We start from the raw sequence: 22,352 nt of genomic DNA on the forward strand, positions 1-22,352 counted from the left end.
GCTGGGACAGCCCTCCAGATTTAAGACAGATACATACATAACTATTACCTAGTAGGTTTACATACAGTGTAAATCTGCACGATCTTGAATTTATTTGTGCTGCTACTGAAGCCAAAAGCACACAGCATGAAGTTTATGTGTTCAGACATATTTTATCTGGCTAATAATGTGGAAGAATCCATAAATACATTAATCTTGGAATGGATATGCTGTTAAGTAAGAAAAACCTCATTTCTGAATCAAAAATAACTACAAACACTATTAAAACAGACATCTTCTGTTAAGATGTTACTAAGCAAGCAGAAATGGGTTTCCCCCCTTCCCCCCCCCCCGCCTTTTTTTTTCCCCCCGATTAAGCATCACTTGCACCACAGCAAAGAACTTAAAGCTTTGGACAAGGAACTTAGTCTTTGGACAGCTTACACAGGAGACTGTCAAGCTCCTAGAAAATAAAACCTTAAAAGATTCTGCAGTGTCATGTACAGACACCTCGACTAATTCCCATGTCCATAGGACAGCGGTGTTGCAGAAAAACCCTGGCTGGGGCCCTGGAGGAACCATGTTGCGTCAGGAATCATGAGTGCCCAGTTTTAAGCATAGAATTACTATAATTAAAGTGATGAGGGGGAAAATGGAGTTACTTCAAAGTTAGACTTCAAATACCTCACTGAAGTCTGCTTACAGTCCCAGTTCTTGCTCTTTCCTTCTCCCCCTGAGAAATCACGCTTAGGGAAGGCTACCAGAGAGGAAAAGAAAAAAAAATTCTCAAATTTTTCCATGATTCCATCTCTCAGAAGGGATTTTCTTGGTCCTGTTTCACACTCCAAGGCCCAAGGGATCTATAATCCTTCCGCTGATGTTCCCCAGCAGTCCCCACACTCTTTGCCACAGCAGGAGCCTTCATTGTATCATTAGTCAGACAGACAGGGACCATGATGGGGGGGAATGCATGATGTACTTCATCTGTTTTATTTATTTAACTAGATCAGGCCACACTCCCCATTTTTCCTTAGCCAGGATTCTTCTCAGCACCTCTTACAGAGGGAAGCAGAAGCAGACAGGGCTGCTCCCATCCCTCTCCATGCAGAACAACAGCTCCTGAAGGGATCTCTTCAGGTCAGTAAGACCATCAGGACTCTGGCTTTTTCTGCTTCATTTTAAAAATACATGACAACTTTTTCCATTTGGAAAACCTATTACCCAAACTGATCACATATTTCCGTGCTATGAAAGATATTTGTGCAGCTCTCTATATTTTGGCCCAATTTGGCCTATGTTAAGTCCATAACAGTACTACTGTATATCTATTCAGTTTTTCCTATGACCACACAATCCTTGGAACAAAGGGAGAGGGAGCTGCAGCCCATAGGAAAATTATCATTTCAGAGGAGGAATTAGCAGTTCAATCAGCCTTGAAAATGTAAAGCATACAATCAAGTGGAAACTCTGAGCATAACCTTTCTTACTACTTCCTACTATGTACACTCAAGTACAAAGCACAGAGGTTTCCCCCACTCACCATCTTTCAACAGCCAGCCAGAAGCTGGTACAAACAATAGGTTTCTACAACTACCTGCTGAAGCAAGGAGAGTCTCCCTGCACCTCTAAAAAAAGAGCTTTCTCTTCAATTGAGTTTATTCTTACTTTGGTCACAGGCTGAGGTTCCCCAAGGAACAGGGCAGGAGGCAGAGAAGGGCAAGAGCTGAGCCAGGACTTGGAAGACTTCAGACCTTCTTCCTGTTCACATCATCTTTTGCTAATGCTCTCCAAGCAATTCATGCACCTACCCATTGTATCCGTCTTGCAGACAGAAATTCTCTTGGCATTTTACTGTGACAGAGAAAGCTTTACAAAAATGAGTTTCGATAACAGCTTTGGAAGAAAAGGAAGGGTTTATGGTGGAAAGGGCAATTTCTTTTAAGTGAGAATGGGAGATATGCAAGGCTGGAGGAGAGAAGGAGACCCAAGGGCTGAGAAGTGAGGCACATCTATTGTTAGCCCAAATCCGGCCTCCTTAGAAGAGCTTACAAAAACAAATAAGAAGAAATAAATGGAGCTTGAGGAACCATCTGCATGAACTTTGACTACGGTACAAAGTAAGGATGATGCACCCGCTTGTTTTGAGTGAGAATCTCAAGGAGAAGCAAACTAGACATACAAAAGAATTTCTGCATTGTATTATTTTACACTACATTGCCATTTTACTTCAATCACCACCAGCTTCCCTCTCAAAAGCCATCCCTCTGTGTTTTATGCAAGAAGCCTGAAGTCCTAAATAAGCAACATGATGGCACTAGGTTTCCAAGTTTTTGGAGCTTCTGAACTTTGAGAAATCCCTTTACTGTGGATTGCTACATCTGAAAAGTCTCTATTAGCCTCTACTCTATTAGTAGGAAGTGCTGCATACTGGAGAGGCGACAGGGATGAAGTCCAAGCCCAGCCTGACAGTGACCAAAGGCTGCTCAGTCAAACAGGGAGGACAGGCTGAGGTTACCAGATGGGGTCTGTCTATCCAAAGAGGCAGCTGCAACCCATCAAGCCCAGTTAATAAGTCTGCAGGGCTGCCAAGTATAGCAAAATTCAAGTGGTAAGAACAGGCAGGGCAGGTTAAAGGAGTTCACTGCAAGGATGTAATTACTGTGGGAAGTGCGCAATAGGGCAGGGTACACGAATATAAGAACATTAAATCAGTCTAAGACACTGCTGCCATCTGGGCAGAGCAGTGCACAGTCCGGACACGGTTCTATCTCCCTAGCCATTTATTCCCTTTTCCTGTGTTTCACACTCCCAGAAGGTACAGGATTACCAGATGTCCACCCGGCTGCAGCCTGGGCAGTGGAAGCACAGAGCTTCCCACGCTGCTCCCAGCCTGGACTGGGAGAGACCTCCAGGACTGAGGGGATAGTCCCATTCTGAGCCTCAGTGTGCATCCTGGCCCTCCTGAGAGCACCCACAGCTGCACCCCACTAGATGCTCACTGCTGTCACACCAAGAAGTCCAGATGCCCTGATCACCTTCCCACAGCAGCCCTGCTCAACAGTGGCTCCCTAATATTCTTCTTCAGGATGCTGGAAATAACCTCACCAAGAGTATCCTACATGCTGTAACTAGATGCTCAGCAGCAGTTCAAGTGTTTGCAAAATGCTATTCTAATACACTGAGATAAGGCACCAGCAGCTCCCAGAAAACTGTTTATCCATTTAGTTTGCCAGCTTGGGGGAAATCATGTTGAAACGATGCATTAGTACCAAACACATGAACAAGAAATGAGTCTTAATACTTCAGTCTTGATGGCAAAATGGTAATAAAAAAGCATTTGAAACAAATCGAAATGCTCCGAAACTGCTTAGATCCCAGTACGCACTTAACCGCATGACTGAACCTAAGTGTATTTTTAAGGCTTTTCCTGAACCTAGGCTTAAGTCTCTGTGCAAGTATCCCTTAGCTCAGAATCATAGAATCATTTAGGTTGAAAAAGACCTTTGACATCATCAAACCCAACTGTTAACCCAGGACTGCCATGTCCATAACTAGATCATGTCCTTAAGCACCATGTCTATGTGTTTTTTAAACACCTTCAGGGATACCGCAGCCTGTATTTCACACATATTTGCAGAAGGAAATAACGTGCACATCTCTGTACATCCTTCTATTCTGACACTTCAAATAAATCTATAACCATTGCTGAAAAGAATGCCAGAACCACTGAGGGCAGGGAACCCTCATCAGCTTCCTCTCACAAAGGGTGGAATTAAGACACAAAGGCAAAGGCTAACATTTAAGGAGTCCCTGCTTGCAAGAGGTCTGTGCTAGGGGACTCGCGTCAGAAAATCAAAAGCAAACTCTGAGGATATGCTGAAATTCCCAAAATACCGACAGCTGCACATGAACTTGTGTAAAAGCATAGATCATAAAGACGCATACAAGTTTCTTCAAGTCTCAATACCCTTAGAAAAATGGGATGACAATAAGCAAGAGAGGAACAACACATCAGAAATGACAGATCTGAGCAGGTTTGGGCGTTTTTATTCTTGACAGTTGGTCTGTCTTCAAGGATTTCCTTGGTTTGACAGCTGAACACTAAAAGGCAGGTAGACTAGTGAAGATCTCCATTTGCAAACAGTTGTACTTTCAAATGAGTGTGTGCAGCCCTGGCCCTGAAGACCATAGTTTTCCAATAAAGAAAAGAGGTCACATTTTACTGGGTATCTGAAGTCAAAGATTAAAGATTCATTGCACTGGGTCTGGCCCTTTCATTTAGGACAAGGTTAACGCTCTGTAAGAAACATAAGCCAACGTTCCCACCTGGCATTGCATATGTGTGAATATAAACAAGATCACAACTCAAACAAGGAGATACTTGTCTATAAAAACACAGCTCAAAGTGTAAGTACCATCTAAAGGCATTGCATACCAACAATTGTCCGGCTTTTGTTACAAAAGGAAGAAAGCTAACAGAGAACCTGAAGTTGTCACCTTTACAACAAAAGGTAGAGACGGATACAAACTTTTATACTTTTTTATTTCTAAAAGCTAAGTCTGCTGTGTTCTGTTTATTTACAATCTGAATCACCTGTAATGGTTTTTGGAGGCTGGTCATTTACTGCACCTTCCGCAGCAGATAAGAGTACCATGCTGGGCATAAGCAACCCATGAAAAGTGCCACCTGCCAACAACTGAGTTCCACCTTCTTGAACATCTTGCAGTTATTTTCCCACTTTCCTAAACCATATGCTCCTCTAGATGTGCACCAATACTTGGCAATGAATTACAAGGTCAGAAAACTTTCACTAACTTTTGAATAGTTAGGCCCTTCAACCGTCTGTAGCATCTTTAAACAGGAGGCCTACCACATGAGTCAGACACAAAAATACTGTCCAGAATATGCTTACCTGGGAGTAGACTAAGTACCTTCCTTAGGAATCTATGTTAGATGAAACATTTCATGTAGTGCACAGACACATAAACCACATTCCCACAGTTATCCAGAAGAGAAGGCACCTTATCATGATCTGACATGCTAAATCAGGTATATTAAATTAAGTTCTTCATGACAGTTTGAATGATCTGATCTTTGTGTGGAGGACAAAAGGGAAGACACTACTCATATGTAAACAGGGAAGGGGCAAGGCAACTCATGCCTGAAGGCTTGCCATAACCTTTACTAATACTTACTCCCCCTTGTAAGTCTGAGCCTAATGAGATGGTCAGCAAAAGAGTACCAAGGTGAGATGTTACTGTACAGGCACTAAAGAGGAAGGAAAAGCAAGGAGACAAAAATGAGACACAGGAACGCAAGCATTTAAGGACTATGAATATGTGAGGGGAGCACACACACCCTGCAAGCATTGTCAGGGTAAGCAGAGCCTTCTGCCTGGCCTTGTCATGCCCACACAATTGTATGTCCTTCCATCATTACAACATATTCTGAACACTAACTAAACCAAAGCCAAATAAAAAAAGGGCAAGGGATTGATCAGTGGACTTAAATCTAGGCTGCGGACTGTGAAACTACCATTTCACCATCAGCAGATCCAAGTTATTAAGAGCTTTTCTCTTTTTACCCTCCTCTGGTAAGAGATCATAGGCTTCCATTTCTCAAGCCCACAGACCCCAAGGATGCCACTGCTTTCAGCTGATGAATGTCAGCACAACACTAGGGTAAACTTCTAGAAAAAGCATTGGGTTTTTCACCACACTCTTCTCTTACCAGTGCTGGGCCGACATTTCTGCATTACGCCAGCACCATCTGAACTTCAACAGCCAGCCACCACAGAGCAAGCTTTACTAACACAAACATACAGACTAGATAAAAGCAGCAGTAACTATAGCAGGTACCAGAAGGACAAATTCTGCGAGGCACTACAGACTGCACAATCCGCCTGAAGTGAGACAATGTAGAACTTTTCTCCACATGCCATCTGAACACTGGAAGGATGATTTCGCTTGATGACTGTAACTCAGTGACAAGTTTTGCTGCAAGTCTGGCAATTACTTGATAAACTATAAATATCGTGACAATAAGTGTTGCTATTTTGACCAAAAGAACAGCACAAATGCACAACGGAAACCTGCGGAAGCACCAGCTTTCTGAAACACAGTAACAAAACCAACACACAACATCTACATGACTAATTAATTGTTCTTTTGCTATGACGAGTGCATGCACATGCATGCAATTTTTTAAACAATCAGTGTTATTTTCAAGGGATATTAAGCAGATGTGAAGATAGGAATTTGCAAAACTGATAGCATGCAGATGACTTTTACTGCAGAAGTAGATATGTAAACTATTTCAAAACAAAAGTGTTCAAATATTTTGGTTTTTAAATGTACGTTTAGATTCAGGAAGAGACCATGGGCAAAATCTTGCTTTACTAGTGCAAATGCCAATTATTGCATATATTTATGATCAAGAAATTGAAACTTAGCACCCTTATGTTCCTTGTAACCACACATCTAGTGCTAAGAGAAAACACTAAAGAATGCAAAATTCAGCAATGTCTGTGAAGTATGTGTTAGCACAGTACACAGTTTTGCCCCACCATCAGCCAGCATCTTATGACTTATAATTAAAAATCCCCTCAGGCACAAAATAAAATTTGTGAGGTCTTTTGCCAACTTGTGGCAAGCCAAGTGTTCTTTTTCTGTTACTTACAATATCAAACTTCTTCTCTAAGCTACACACTGAGTGACTTGCTACCACTGTGATTCCCTTTCTTCTCCCAAAAGGCAAGAACCTAGCTGGCTATGCTGGAGAGCATCTAAATTCCTTTGAAGTTGAAAATATATCTTTCTAACAGACACCTGGTCCTAGAATTTCTCACTCTTGTTCCAGTTTCTGTTAAGCCATATTATCTCACTTTTCACATATTCAGGATACACTGAGGATCAAATATTCTAGCTTGGTTGAGAGATGCATAGTACAGCAAGAAAGAAGACAGAAATGCTAACTTCAAGTTACTTCTGCTAACCTTGGAGCTGGTGGGAGGAAGAAAATAATAGATCTGAAATCCCATCAGTCTTCAAGATTATTTATTTATTTATTTCACACTCAGAGCTCCAAAAGACTGTTACAACAGCTAGGTAAAGTAAGCAAGCAAAAGTGCTCAAAAAGATGGTTTTCAACATGTGAGCTGCTCTCATGTTGGTTGGCCGAAGCAGGGAGCAGTAAAGCCACCACAGCGGCTCTCTACTGGCCCAGGCGTTCCCAGGCAGGAAAGTGAAATGCAGTGCAGCAGCTCGAGTCCTGGCAAGATGGGTGCAAAAGCAGCATGGGCAAGGTACTTCACACTATTCTGTGCTCCAACATTGGCTTCCAACCCTGCCATATGGTGGGTGGTTCAGGGGCTTGAAGAAGCCCCTCAAAGACTGCACAAAACAGCTTGGGTTGGGGTGAACAAAGACAGTAGTGACCCAGGAGCGTTTACCCACTCTCCTCCTCAACCAAAAAGCACAGTCCTCCTAGTCTGGTCCCTAAAACCATGGAAAACACATGAATGGCTTCTCCTGGGTGTTACGGGAACAGAGAGTGGCAATAAGCCACACAACCGAGAAACCTCTTGTTCTTAGGACTCCTTTGTTATGTGCTGTCTTCTTATACATGTGGAGGTTTGTGAAGACGGCAACTACTTCATTTTATTCAACTGAAAACACAACACTAGCAGCTTGTCAGCCACATGGCAATCTCTGCTGAAGCTGCTGTATTCCTTAATCTAATTCCATTTAATCCAATTTATTGTCTTAACATGCTGTCTCACTTAACACAAGAACTTCATTCAGGATTACCTCTAAAACAGCTCCCAACCCGGGGGTCTCATTCATTGTAAGAGCCACCTCTGAAGCTATATCTGTCTGCGCAGCATCTGTGAACACAGCACACCACCAACAGATTCTCCTAGGAAACACCCCAAAAACAACCAAAACATGCCAAACTAACATTAGTTGATCATCTCAGATGTAAACACCGGCAGTAATTCCTCTCTTTAAGTAAGGGAAGTCAAAAAGTTTTGGTTGTGCATCACCCTAGGCTCCAAAGTAGGAGTTTGAGACATTTATGCAATTACTTATACAGTGACCGAGGCACGCTGCAGAGGCAAGGAGGTTTGCTAGCCGTTTTTCATCACAAAATTGAATCAAATCATTAACATATGGCATGTGATGGAATGAGGGAAACCCTTTTCCAAGAAGGGATACATGTTGCAGACTTGTTCATAGGATTCCTCTCCTGAACATTAGTAGAGTAACTACTAAATTCATCTTCCTGGATGTTGCAGTCACGTCCCACCACTGCTCCTGCTACTTCAGGAGTACAAGGTAAGTATTGTTAGCTGTCTTTACCGCATGATTGAATTAATGAATGGTATGTGTACTCAATATATGCCCAGTCTTTCAATATGGGATTTGTGTACCAAGCCAGTCACAGCATCTGCTGAAGCCACAATGAAATACCATGCATTTTAAACTAACACAGCAATCTGGGCAGCGCAGTTTTGAAAATGAGCCATTTATAGGTGTGAACCATTCAATACTTGAATGATGCCTTCTGATGAAGCAAAACTTCATGTAAGAAAACAAAAAGCATGTTTATTTTATAAACCAACCCTTTAAAACTTAAATCTGTTGCTATCCTTCGACTAGAGGGCAGCCCGTAATTTTGCTACCCAAGAAGTACACAGTGACAATCCGGACACCAAATTCTACATTCACTCACCAAAAGCTCATCATTTAAGTTTTAAAATGACCAGGTTATTAATTTTCCCACTTGTAACACCTCACAAAAGCAAAAAAGAAAACCAACAAAATATTGGTTTGATTTCTGTCTCTCACACCAGTGACATTAAGGACTTTGTCCATGAAACTCAGAGAAATTACCCCAGAATAAAGCAGTAGGACTGTATACATCAATACGTACTGAGGCATTTTCTAAAGGATTTAAGAAATGAAGTTCTTTTAATATCATTAGCAACATGTAGTTAAAAGCAACAAAAGCTGTATATAATGTGGTAAAACACCAGACATTAATGCCATTAAACAAGCCTTACCAGACCATCGCAATTGCTAATAGCCACAGAAGCTCCTGGGATGTCAGTTATGTCTCCCACATATGCACAGTTGGTCCACAGGGGCTCTCGCTTCCATAATCTCTCTGTAGCTGTTCTAGTCTGACTCGTGTTACCAGCATCATTTCCAGCTTCAACAGAGTCTTCATACCACTCCACTACGGCCCCGGGAGCCACTAAATGAGTGTTGGGTTTCAGCCGGAGATGGAATTCCCTTCCGAATGCAGTGACATTAAAATACAGCTGTTTGGGGCTTTGGGATACCTCCCGCGTTGATCTTCTTTGATGACTTGCAGAGAGGATATTGGAGATGTAGCTTCCGTCTGCATTGGTACTAATTGGAATCACTAACCCATACGGTCTCGGTCTGCTTTTTCGTAATTCTGCCAAGAGAAATACCCAAAACCAAACTAAAATTAGAACAAGAGCATAGAACAAGCCTGAAGACTGAAGACCAGATGTGCAGCCACACAAGCGTGTGTCACCAAAACGAACAGTAGATGCAAGGATGCAACAGACCATTGCCTTGGCTGTTACAGGCTATGCTCATTCAGGGAGCAGTCCAGCTGCAGCTCATTTACAATATAACACAACACAGTTACTGCATGGTCAGGCCTAACATCCAACGCCAGATGTGTAGGAACCCTCAGCCTCGCATCTCCCCTTCCAAAATTCCCAATTTAGGATTCCTGTTAGAGCTACTCTATATCACTCCAAAAAGTTCAGCTGGAGAACGACAAAAAACTGTACATTTTTTAAAAGGACAGGTGACAGTGCCATTTACCACACCAACGTGCATTAAAGTATCTACTAGATAGCTAGTCTGGTTGTAAGCAAACAGATACAACTGCCAGGTACACGTCACTGCTCTCTTTAGCTGGAACCCTCAGGCTTATAAATTGCTGTATCCTACAGCAAGACCCTTATGACTCTTAACACCATCAAGCGTTACTATAAAAATGTTTTGTACTGCTTCTACGCAGACACTGAGAGGACATGTAAGAAAGAAGAAGAAAAGCATTTGACACATCAACATAGAATCATTAGGATTGGAAGAGACCTTTAAGATCATCAAGTCCACCCATATTAAGCAAGGTACAACAAACCAGGGATAATGTGAAAGGAAGGCCGCTTCAACCTCAGGGAAAGCATATGGATCACACCAAGGTGAACAAACACAAGAAGCCATGCCCAGTTACACACCTCAAGCAGACACTCACCACAGATGCGGGAATACACACTAAGCACATGCAAAATACCCTCCACATGCCAGAATTTTCAAGAGCCAGGTCTTTTATAAGATTGTTTTCATAAAACTTACAAAGAAACCCAAAAAATATTAATTTACATTTATCTGTGGAGTTTCCTGGGGTTCAGCTTTGCTTTATAGCTGCAGAAGAGGCAACGATCCTTTTGAATACTCTGGTAAGAAATGCCATGCAACTCCTTCATACACCTTAAGCAGAACTGCTTGCTCCCATGTCAAGAACTCTCGTAAGATTTGGAAAATGAAGTGCCATGCTTGGTTATAACTGCAATTTGCATACCTATTTGTGCAGTTTAGAAAACTGAAATAGGGAAAAGAATCCAGTGGTTATCGCATACCACTGATAAATTAATTGATGTTAGCAGCAGTCTAAGCAGTAACTATTCCCTCTATAGATCTCCTCTGAGAAATCCCCTTACTCAGTAACTTGCTATTGCCCTTCCTCTTTGTGTAACTTGAGTAACAGAGGTCAAAAGCAACAGAGTAACTAATTATTTTTTAAAAAAACACAACACAGAATTGGACAAATTTGTACCTAAAATGTGTGCTTTACTGTAATACACAGAAGCCATGAAAACAGCAAAACTGCATTCTGTTGATAGCTCTCAAGAAACCTTCAGGCAATGCTAACAGAAGCTCAAAGACAGGACCCTTAGCCAAGGCAACACGTCCTACACACAAGGCATGCTTCCAAGGGGAAGTCAGTGCTGTAATACTTCTAACCAGCATCAGAGCATCCCTGGACACCTGAATGGTGTGGCCAGACAAGGATGTGGGAAACTGCCTTCCAGCAGAAGTTACCCCAAAGCTAACTTGCAGAAGCGACGGCCATGCAAGCAATGCCACAGGAGAAAAAGAGCAGTCATGAAAGCCTCATTTGCCTATCATTTTTCTGTGGTTCTCACCGGCCAGCTCAGGATTCCTGCCTAATTAGCAGCTGCATGAACTTACTGGAAACCTTTGAATTGAGTTCTGAATTTGCCTAAGTGAATATAATATACCCCACACCCCCCAGAAAAGCTTCTTTCTATGTAGTACCTTACCTGTATCTCGAAAATAGCATTATTAACCTAAGAGAGTCACTTTTTCCTTCTCCGCCCTCTGCTATTCTCTGGCACTGATGAGAAAAGGAAGAGAATCTTCTCTTCTGCTCACAGAAAGGTCTTCTCCTGTTATCGCTTATCTCATTTCCAGCCCTGCATCAGGACACACACGTGTTTCCCATTGCCTTAAGTAATTTCACATCACTGTAAAACAAGTCCATCAAATGAGTTTATCTTTTCTGCAAGACCTTTGTAATCTGGAAGTAATCAGGACATTCAGTGTCCAATTTTCATCCTGTTAAAGGAGAAGGAGAGAGATTCCCAGGCCAGGACAAGCTGTGGGCCAAACCGCTGCCAAGAATTGGAGCAATGCCTACATCTTATCACCTGCCTATTAGACCACGTGAGACTTAAAAAGACACTTAGCAGAGAAATATTTATTTTTTAGCTCTTAGAGTGATACAACTGACACTTTTCATTTAAAAATCTCCACAACTGGGTAGCTCAGATGCTACCACAAAGTGCCACTGAGAACTCCTCAAATAAATACACTTAATTAAAAGAGCTAATTTTTACCTGCTCCCAGGGTGAATCATGCTGGAACTGAGAATTAACAAAGAAAAAGCTCAGTAGCTAGCTCCTCTCTCCTGGTAGCAGTGGCTGCTTATTTTAAGACACTCATACATTCAATGGCTTCATATAACTTGTTATTTCCCCAGTTTTCTTTTATGCCACTTAGTGAGGGATTTGACAGGAAAACAACATATGATACTAGTAGGATGTATGTGGACATATAAATTCTTGCACTATAAATTAATATACAAATACAATATCCCAGGCAAGTGAAAATTCCTTATCATTTTCAAGACCATTGTTCTGAAAACAAACTCCATGACCCACAGCCAGCAGTCACCTTGTGTTCTTCAGTAGCAGCCAACACAACCTGTTCTGCAATACACCTACAAGACCAGGCTCTAAAATCAGTATCCTAATTAGGACATTATCCTTCAGATAATTCCCATCTAAAACACTGGGAATTCTGAGTAAGGATTGCTAATCTTTCTCCTTAGAGAAGGGACCAAACTAAAACTCTAAACTCATTTTTATTAATTAGACACCAGGTCACGACAAGGAGGCAGAGCGGCTGGGTTGTACATCCTAACTGGGTCAAAGTAAAAATCTAGATCCTCACATTCCCTGCGCTTCAGCGATGAGATTTCATTCACAGACTGACATTCCTCCTTTTACCTCGCCTCTTTGTGGCTTTATTTTATTATTTTTTTAAAGCGGGACATTCAGTGCCAGAGACCACAGTCTGGTGATCAAATTCTGAGTTCACCACACAACTGAGAAATTGCTTTGCACATCTTGCAGCAGTATTCCCAGATTTCTACGTGCGGAGGCAAAAAAAAAAGTTATTTTGCTAATAACAAGAACAGCCAGCTAGCCACAAGAGGGTAGGAAGAAAGGGTGGAAAATAAGAACTGTCAAGGTTTTGAGTCAGCAAAAGCCTTTTCCAGAGTCTCTGAATGCTGAGCTAGAAGAGGAAATGCCTTTTGTTCAAAGGCAATTAAAATTAAATGTGACATGACTGAATATTGAAGACATCTAAACTCCTCCACTGACTTATACTACCCTTTTTCCACAGACTGTATGATCTTAGGAAATGCTATTCCAGCTGTAGGTGTTCCCTTTCCTACGCTAAAATTTCAGAGTCAATCTGTTCTGCTAATTCAAAGCTTACAGTAGGGATCAGAGAAGAAACACAGAGCAATAGAAAAAGCACTTAACTTCAAATTTTCTTCATTTTTTTATCAGGCTTTAAACTGCTGCTCCAGTTGCACAATGTTTAAGTTGAAAGGAAGCACTTAAGAAAGAACATCACATTCTTTCATTGTGTGCCAAAACATAATTAGCTAGAGAATGCCTTAGAAGAGGGCTCTCCATACTTTTTTTCCCTCAAATACACATGAAACTGAAGAATTAGTACAACTGGCTCACATCATTTGTCTTGGCACTGTACAACCACTGTGGACAATGAGGGTTCAAAAGTCCTAGACTTTATCACCTGCATTATTTTTTTAGGCATACAATTTTGTGAAATACATTGATCAAAAATCATTTATGTGGTTGCTCACGGCAGAATTCCAAATGCATAAACATCCACTTAAGAGAAATTTCAAAAGCACGGTCTAAATTGAAATCAGTGGAAAAGAACACATTTTTGAAAGTTCAGACAAATTATTTCTATGTCTAAACCAAGCTACCCAAGTTTTAAGACATTACTTTTTTTCTTCTTTTAAAAAGTATTTAAACCTCACTGAGTGTTGATTTTTCTGATTATTTTTTGGCTCACACTGCACGTAAATAGATTTTGTTAACAGGACTCTCCTTTTTCCAGCCTTCTGCACTGCAGCCAGAGGACCCACTTCTGTGAACAAAGTAATTTTTAGATCACAGGAGCTCCTTCATCTGTCACCATGACCTATGAAATTATGTCCACTGCAAGTGTTGGCAGCATCGTTTTTTCCCAAACATCTTCTGAGCCACAGCAATGAGACTTAGATTAATTACTGTGTGCAGTAAGCACTCCTGCCTCTCTATGTTGCTAGCAAATTTCTCAATTAGGAATAGCAATGTGGAAACCTATTAAAATTATACCAAGAGCACAATTGTTTCGGCAGAGAAGATGCTGGGTACTGCACAAAGAAACATATGTGCAGGAACTCCTGAGAACATCTCATCCACGTTGTCCCAGCATCATATGCCGAGCCCCTGACATGATGGGATGACCAGTGAGCTACTCTCAGCTTCCAGAGCTCCCCCTCCTCTCTTGGAGGATGTATCCAAATGTGGCTTCTAACGTCTGGAAGCTCAGCTACCTCAGCAAAAAGACTGGATCTAACATAACACATCTAGAACATCACTGTGCCTGCCTCTTCTGAAAGGAATTCACAAGCTATGATATAATCAGATTGCTGGAGGGCAGACATCCAGCTTTGCAGTGGAAGTACTGGGAAAAAAATAATTACTTGCTGCTATAGGAATTAAGAGGACAGCAATTCAATAAAAAGGTGTCTCATGTTCTGAGAGATTACCCTTCTATCCCAGAGGTACCACAACAGGATGAGCACAGAGCTGTTCCTGTCACTTAGCAAAGTGCTGCTTAACACCAAGACAAGACGGTGCAGTGACAAACAAGACGACCCTAGCTAGGGTTTTGCCACCACTGTTTTCTGCCTTTGTCACTGGCTGCTGGTTTCCAGAAATGAAGAAGCACTTTTGGTCCCTCTCAACAACCTAAATCTCTTCAGAACTACCATTCACTCTGTATTTGGCTGCCTTTAGGTGGCAGAAATGCCTAGCGAGAAAGACAAGATAGAAAAGGGGGATGGTTTTCTTGAGAATTCCCCCACAACTTGGCACCTCAACAGGGATGAGGCAACGCAGTACACTTCAGTGCTAGACACTGCAAGTTAGATGAATAAAAGCAAGGGACTGCAAGAAGAGAGGATCGCATGGTATATACCACTCTCTAGCATCCTCAATTCCTTCACTTCACTGTCAGCTTGTGCCACGGATAGAGAGCGCTCAAGAAATTCTTGGTGGTATTTTCACCGTCTCTGCTGAACTGCAGGCAAACGTGCTCTATCCAGGCGGCAGGGCAGCCTGGCACTGCCATTTTGCAGGTCAGACACCTGAATTTTCTTCCAGAAGCAGCAATGAGGCTCTGCTGCGTGGGAGGCTGAGGCAGGAAAAGTGAAGATGCAGCACCAACCCGAGTGCCAGAACCTCCAGGCTTACTCTTTCACAAGTGACAACAGTATGATTTCCTCCTGACCGTTTCCAGGCATTTGCAGTATGTTTTGCATTAACATGATTAATTAAACTTGGGTAACTCCCTACCTCTATAATACATTCTGTACTGATATTAAAAAGAAAATAAATAAAATCCTAAATGCTTTAATTTGTCTTAAGTGACTTTCCAGGTTATGAGAAAAGTTTAGCTGCTGACAGCAGCCAGCCCTGAGCCAAATCAAAACGTACAACACCGATGCAAAGTGACACTTCATAGGGACTTGAAAGTAGGACAGCCCATTTGGAGGCAATCCGAATGCAGGTTGCACCATCGTCATTAAAACTCTAAACCGAGTAAGCTGTAGTTTTTCAATCAGAATTTACAGGATCAAATAAATAATAAGTCTTAAAGCAAAGTGTCGGACAAATCCCAATGACTCTAAGTGTTAACTGGCTATTTCTGCTTTGAAAATTCAGATTTCCCCTCAACAAAGCACCATCGATCCCTGAAAGCCAGAGCTACTCGCGAACAGTCTAGTCTTGGAGAGCCATCAAGACTCTCAGTCTTGCTAGCCTGAACCAAAAAACTACCGAGGATGCAGCGTGGCTGTGCTGAGGAGACAGAGATGGGCCAGCAGCTCACTCCTTCTGGGCTCCCATCAACATTGAGTCCCATCCCAAAGGGGTCCTGTACTGCCTAGCCGCACCACGGGACACTTGGGACCATGGACTCATGGATCTGCGAGTGGACAGACCCACCAGCCGACGTTCTCTTCACCTCCCACCTGTCCTTAATTTTTTCCACAACCTTGAGTAGAGAGAAGAGGGGAAAAAATAATTGAGAGACAGGTAGAGGAGGATGAGGTCACATCAGCTGCACAAGGTTCCCAGGTACCATGAGAACCAGGCAGACAGCCCGTCCCACACTGAGCACACGGACCTGGGGCTTTGCATGGGGTGCCCAATTCACCCTCTGCCATGCGGTTATCATCTCTCTCCTGCAGTTCCTGTGTGCCTCAAATGTTCCTGACTACAGCAAAGCTGGGAGCATGAAAGAAAGGAAAAAGCTAAAGGACAAAAAGTGATTTTCCAGATTAAGGAATTTTGTCTGATGTACTGTGTAATTTAAAAGACGCATTCCTGTATAGCTTATGGTTTCTGAAATTCAAATACAATCCATTTCTCATGGAAACGACTGGAAATAAAATACAGGATCAGCATACCACTGGAAAAAAAGTCTGTTTGCCAGTTAGGTTTAAATGTACCTAACTGTCTCAATTCCCATTATTCACTGATCACAGTGGAAATCAACCTAAGCCCAGAAGAATGCAGTGCCAGAACTGAAATTGAGACAAGACCTCCAAAATTTAGATAAATACTTGAAATTCTTTTCGGAACAAAACCTCAGTTCAAAACCTGAACCAAAACCTCAGTACTGGAGGTCTAACAACGACTGGAAATAGAATTGCCTGGGGTCTGTTCCCACTGCTACCGCTCCTCTCCTTGAAAAGCTCCAGAGCACACTCCGGCGTGCAGACACTCGCACTCAGCAGCACATTGTTGAAAGGCTCATTTCACAACTGTGCAAGCTAAGGAGTATGTGAGACTCCATACCCTTGCACTAACACCCTGGGAGACCAGCTTCCACGTCCTTCCACAACCTTCCTTCCACAACCTCTTCCATCCCACAGAGCACTAAATTATCTGTTAGTTTAAATGAAGGCAGATCTCCTGAAACTAAACTGCCTGTGCATGCTCCTAATTATATGAAGCTTCCTGTCTTTACAAAAGAGTCAGAGAGCAAGTACCCCGCAGGCACTAACAAGCACCTTTCACTCCAGTACCCTCATTCATCACAGACACCAACTTTGCTGCTCTACAACATCTTACCTAAGTATATCAGTTCTCAACGTGTTGCTGTCGCTAGGCACACAGCAAGCACCCTGTGCCACCAACAGAATACAAAGAGCCCTCAGCGTCAGACAATTTTTTTCCAGCTAAAAGAAAAGGTTGAACACTTCCAATACAGAAGAAAAATGCTATGAAGACATGGTTGGTGCCAGCCAAACAGAGTAGGCATTTCCTCCTTGATTCAGAAACAAAGAAACGAAGACAAAGCATCTGGCCCAGAGCTGATGTGCCATTCTATTCAGAGGGCCAGTTTAAGCATCCTGCGATTTCTAACTTCTGTGGGTTTATATTTAAGAAGGGAGGCGCGGATGTATTGGGATGCAGGAAGGCGTAAGGCGAGAGCATGCAAGTTCAAGTCATGCCACATCCCTGCACAACTAAAATGCTCCTGGGTGGCAACGGTGCGGGGGTACATGAGGGAATGCTTGCCTGCATATAGATAATTTTTTCCAGAAAAGACACTAGTTTGTTGAGCTTACTACTTTTATTTCTATTGTGATAGCAGCGATAATAGTTAAAAAGACTTACCTATTTGGATCTGTTGTTCTTTACCAGCCTGCAGAAGAGAAAAGAAACACATGCACAAAGTTGTTAGTGTCATCGCTACACAACATGCGACAGTAGAGTGCTTCGAGAAGGCTGAAAAATTACTTGGTTGGTATTGCACCATCTTTTTACATTTCTGCTTTTGGTTTTCAGGGATGGTGTTTCTCCTTAACTGCACAGGCAGCTGTTCCCACCAATGTACTGACAGAGCCTATAGGAAGTTTGACATAAATAGAGCTGCTAAGAAATCCTGATGCTAAACAACCCATTCTATACACCATGATGCTGTGCCAAAAAAAGTTCAGCGGCCCAAGGCAGGCCTCCCCACGGCACGGGGGCACGGCTGCCGACAGCTGCCCGTCCCCTCCGTGCCAGAGGAGGGGAAAGGCAACCGGCCTTGCCCCGCAGCGCAGGGCCCGCAGCCTGGCGCCCGGCCCAGCTCCAGCACGGGGCACCGGGCGAAGCTCCCGGCCGCGGCAGGCCCGGCCGAGGATGCTGCCTGCCCGGTAAAGGCTGCCCGCCCCGCCGGAGAGCGGACAGCCGGGTGCGGGCGTCTGCGGGGTGCGGTAGGGGAAGGAACACGCTCGGGACAAGGAGGGGGGCACGGCGGCGGCTCCCCAGCTGTCAAAGCCCATCTGCAGCCCCCGGCCGGTGCTGCCCGTCCCCCGGGCGACAGCAGAACGGCGGCGGGCGCGTCCCAGCCCCGACAGCCGCGCTCCGGCCGAGCGCCTGGGGGCAGCCGGGGGCCGGCCGGCCGGAGCGGGCAGCGAGGGAAGGGGGGGGGCAGCCGCGGCAGCTTCCCGGGGCCGCTGGCAGAGGGACCCCGCGGGCAGGGCAGAGGCCCGCGGCTGCTCCATGCAGGGAGAAGGGAAGGGAAGGGGAGGGAGGGGAGGGGAAGGGAAGGGAAGGGAGGGAGGTCCGGCCCCCCCGGCCCTCACCTGCCGGCTGGCTGCAGCGCGGACCCCCAGGAGCGCGGCTGCCACTACCCACAGGGGCAGGAGCACCATCACGAGCCGGCCGCCCGGGGACCGCCGCCCAGCCACACCGCACGCTGCCGGCCCCGCTCCTCCTGCCGGGCGCCTTCTCCTTCTTCCTCCTCCTCTTCGCCCCTGCGACGGCGGCGGCGAGTCCCCCCCCGGGGCCGCCCCTGGCAGCGCAGGCTGCGCCCCGCTAGCGCCGGCGCCCCGGGGCCGGGCGGGCGGGCTGGGCAGCGGCGGTGAGGCGGCGAGTCTCCGCGCCGCCTCCTGTTGCTCGCTGCGCCCTGCCTGCGCCGCGCATCCCGACCTGCGCCGCTAATAAAGCCGCACCGGCCCCCGAGCGCGGCTCCGCCTTCGGCCCGGCCCGGCACACCGACGTCAGGGGCCACCACCCTCGGCACGGCCCGGCACGGCCCGGCCGCGGGCTGAGGCGGCGGGGGCAGCCCTCTCGCACCTGAGGCGGCCGGGTGGGGTGGAGGACTGAGGTGGCGGGGGCAGCCCCCGCACCTGAGGCGGTGGGCTGAGGCGGCGGGGGCAGCTCCTGCACCTGAGGCGGGCTGAGACAGGGGGCTGAGGTGGCAGGGGCAGCCCCCGCACCTGAGGTGGCCCGGCCTACCATCAACACGGCCCCTGCATGCACACACAGAAACCCCCTCATCTACCGGCCCCTCAGTGTGCTCAGCCCCCCCGCTACTTCTCACCCACGTGCTTGCAACCCACAGGCTTTCTGCAAAGAAAAAACTACTTTCCCGCCATTCACCCCACCAGCCACCTGAGCTTCGAGAAGAGCCCCCAGGCCTGTGACAACATCCCCAAGTTCTCGTTTTTGATCAACCTTGATCAACCCCAGGCAGTGCAGCAAAACCTATGGAGCCCCCCAGGCTCCCACCGGGCCAGAGTCTGGTCACAAAGCCGCCTCTGCCCCCCGGCCTGGGAGCTCGGCGCACAACCAAACCTCTGCTGCACAACAGGCGGCATCAGCTAGCCCAGATGGAAACCAAAATCCACTCACATAGAGACTGAGGGCAAAACCCCTCAAGAACATGCTCTTGGTCCCTTATATTTGCCTAGAAGATGTTACACAGTTGAGGCAATGCAGTAACAAGTTGGTAATGGATACCACTGGGGTATTCCCAGGGGAGAAACAAAAAGCTTTACAAACACTTTTTGGGAGCCAGAGGTAAAACACTCCTGCGTTTTCACGCTTTAGCAGCATTCGAAGCAAGGACTGAATTTTGTCAGGGTCAGGATTAGCTAGTGTTACGAGAGATGGTGAATACGGGAAACATCTGGATCCCCATTTAAAATGAGACTGTTCTGTTGTACCTTGTGTATTACCACTCCTGTGATCTGTCACAACCAACCAAAATACGTCTCTACACTGGCCTGCATCTAGCACAAACAAGCGGACTGGTGCTACTCAAAGGGTTTCAGAATGCACGTGTGAAAGCGTAAATATAATCATCTTTTCAGTTGAACTGCCTGCCAGAAATCATCATACATCTACAGGGAAAGGAAATGCTGCTTCTATGAAACCTCAGTTGCAACTACAAGTTGCCTCAGAGCAACATTTAAGAGGAGACCTCCAGTCTTGATTTTCAGGAGGTATCTTGAATATTTTAACCATACCAGCCTGTGGAGCAGCCCTGCTGTGTCAGAGAACACAGGTCCCAAACCGTGTTATATTATCTCACAAAAAAAAAAAAAAAAAAAAAAAAACGAATAAATAAATAAATAAATAAAACCCAACCAAAAAAACCCAAAGGACTTTTTTCCTGAAACAGTAGGAATGCCTGGATATGTATCCATTATTACAAGCATAAGAGCATCGCAGCCTGTTACACTCCACGGACCATAACAGCGGGTAGTTGCATATTGTACAAGAGCTACTTTTTGGAAAGACCAGAATCAGAAAGGCTGAGGTCCTGTAAATTGCTAGCTACATAATTATATATTAAAAGGTGAGTTAAGGACAGTAAGTCTGCGAAGCCACAGAATCAGAATTGTCAATTCAGAACCGCTAAACTCAGGATGCCAGCCTAAGCTTCCTCTTGTCTGCGCATTAATACACTGACTGGCATTAACTTGGTAACACACCACTGCTCCCACAGGACTTTTCCCTCATCCCATGCACAAAACGGGTACCATTCACTTAATGTGCAGCAATTCCACATTCTGTTAACTTCACTAACTATGTGACCTCAGACTTCACTGCACATTGTTCAAATCCTGAAAACAACAGTGTTGTTTTTCTCGTGGGTTTTTCCATAATACAACATACCTGAGTGCTTTGTAAACCATGCATTTTCTACAGTGGACAGATGGACCAGCACGATCTCTGGTGCTTCATGCAGGCTAATTATAGGTGCAATTCACTATTTGATCTCGATTTCTTCCATTTTATCTAGCTAAGTTTCAAGCCGTGCTCTTTTTGATTTCGCTCTACAATTTTACAAATGCACAAGGTCAGGCTCTCCACCCCGGTGAATACACCAGAAGAGCTGCTTTAAGCAACTCACTGCACATCTCACAGGAACTCTGCAGAAAAAGCCATTCTGATGGCTCCTTGTCATCCAGGAGCTGCATGGAGCGCTGCTGAACAGAACTTTGAACGGAACATCCAAGTGCAGAAAGCCATAGAATCATTTGTGTTGGAAAAGACCTTTAAGATCATCCGGTCCAACTGTTACACAATAGTTGCAGGGAACCAAACTTCTGGCATTTTGTAATGCTGTTTTTGTGATTTTAGGAACATTCTTTCAATAAGGTTGCGCATGTTGTGTCCTAGATTGAACTTTTCCAAATTAGCTTAAAAAGTTTCTAAACGCCAAAGAAATAAAGATACACAAAAGACAGACCTGGAGGCCAGGGCAGGTACTTTGTTTTGCGGTCTTTGAGAGCAAAGAACCAAGGTTTCACAGAACTGTTAGAGAGCATAAATAAGGTGTTAAAATTAGATGCCTCATCAGCTATTTCTAATATAAGACTCAGTATCTGTAACAAACTTAAAACAAGGCAGTATTTGAAAGTGCAGTTGAAGACATTTCTCATCACTAACAGACAAATTTGGACATACTAATGTCAAAGAAATCATAGATTTTCTTCTGTGTATTTCAAGTCTGACACACACACACATATTATATATGTATATATGCATGTACATATGTATATGTATCTGTTAAAAGTCTGTTAAGTATTTGCAGTTCTAAAATTATTCTTGCTAATGCTTCATCAGATAGGCTTTCTGCATCTGTGCAGTTTCTGTTGATGCACTAGGCTGACAGCTACAAATATTTTATGAACCCAAGGTTAGGCCCTGAAGCAAAAACCTTAGACACTGAAGTCTAAAAGGTTTTGCACAGGGCCAGATTCTGGAGTGCAAGGATAATATTCATGGGAGTAAGTGCTCAACACTGTGATTAAAATATGGCATTACCTGATTATAAAGGTTCTGGAGCATGGTCTGGATGAAATCTCATGTTCTCTCACAGCAGAAGTGCCTGCAACACAAAACAAGTCCAAAGCAAGTTTTAATTGGAGCAAGAATTCAAACTGAGATACTTTAAAAGAAGACTTCCCTCTATAAAACCAACAGAAATGAACTACACAGGAGTTTTCGCAATGCTGTTTCATAACAGCTTTCAAATACGAGATTTTTTTTGAGATAAGACCCTAGTAAACTGAACTATAACATCTAGGAATAATATCTACAGTCTAGAAAAATCTCGGTCTTCACCAATCATGTATG

At 44.3% G+C, this 22,352-nt stretch overlaps 1 protein-coding gene across 2 annotated transcripts in view; it reads right to left on the reverse strand.

Annotated features, from left to right (window-relative positions):
* ADAMTS3 (ADAM metallopeptidase with thrombospondin type 1 motif 3) overlaps nt 1-22,352 on the reverse strand; it is a 138,432-nt gene that overhangs the window by 113,569 nt on the left and 2,511 nt on the right. Inside the window, exons 2-4 of one of the 2 annotated variants that reach the window (XM_080408303.1) lie at nt 22,041-22,104; nt 17,610-17,637; nt 9,045-9,445 (exon numbers count right to left, since the gene is read on the reverse strand). In XM_080408303.1, the coding sequence (XP_080264429.1) occupies nt 9,045-9,445; nt 17,610-17,637; nt 22,041-22,064 (453 nt within the window). In that variant the 5' untranslated portion in view covers nt 22,065-22,104. Of the gene's footprint in view, nt 1-9,044; nt 9,446-17,609; nt 17,638-18,565; nt 18,977-22,040; nt 22,105-22,352 lie in introns of those variants that run through there. The other variant, XM_080408302.1, reaches the window with a different exon arrangement.

The sequence above is a fragment of the Falco punctatus genome, assembly GCF_963210335.1.
Source record: "Falco punctatus genome assembly, chromosome: 1".
Taxonomy (NCBI): Eukaryota; Metazoa; Chordata; class Aves; order Falconiformes; family Falconidae; genus Falco; species Falco punctatus.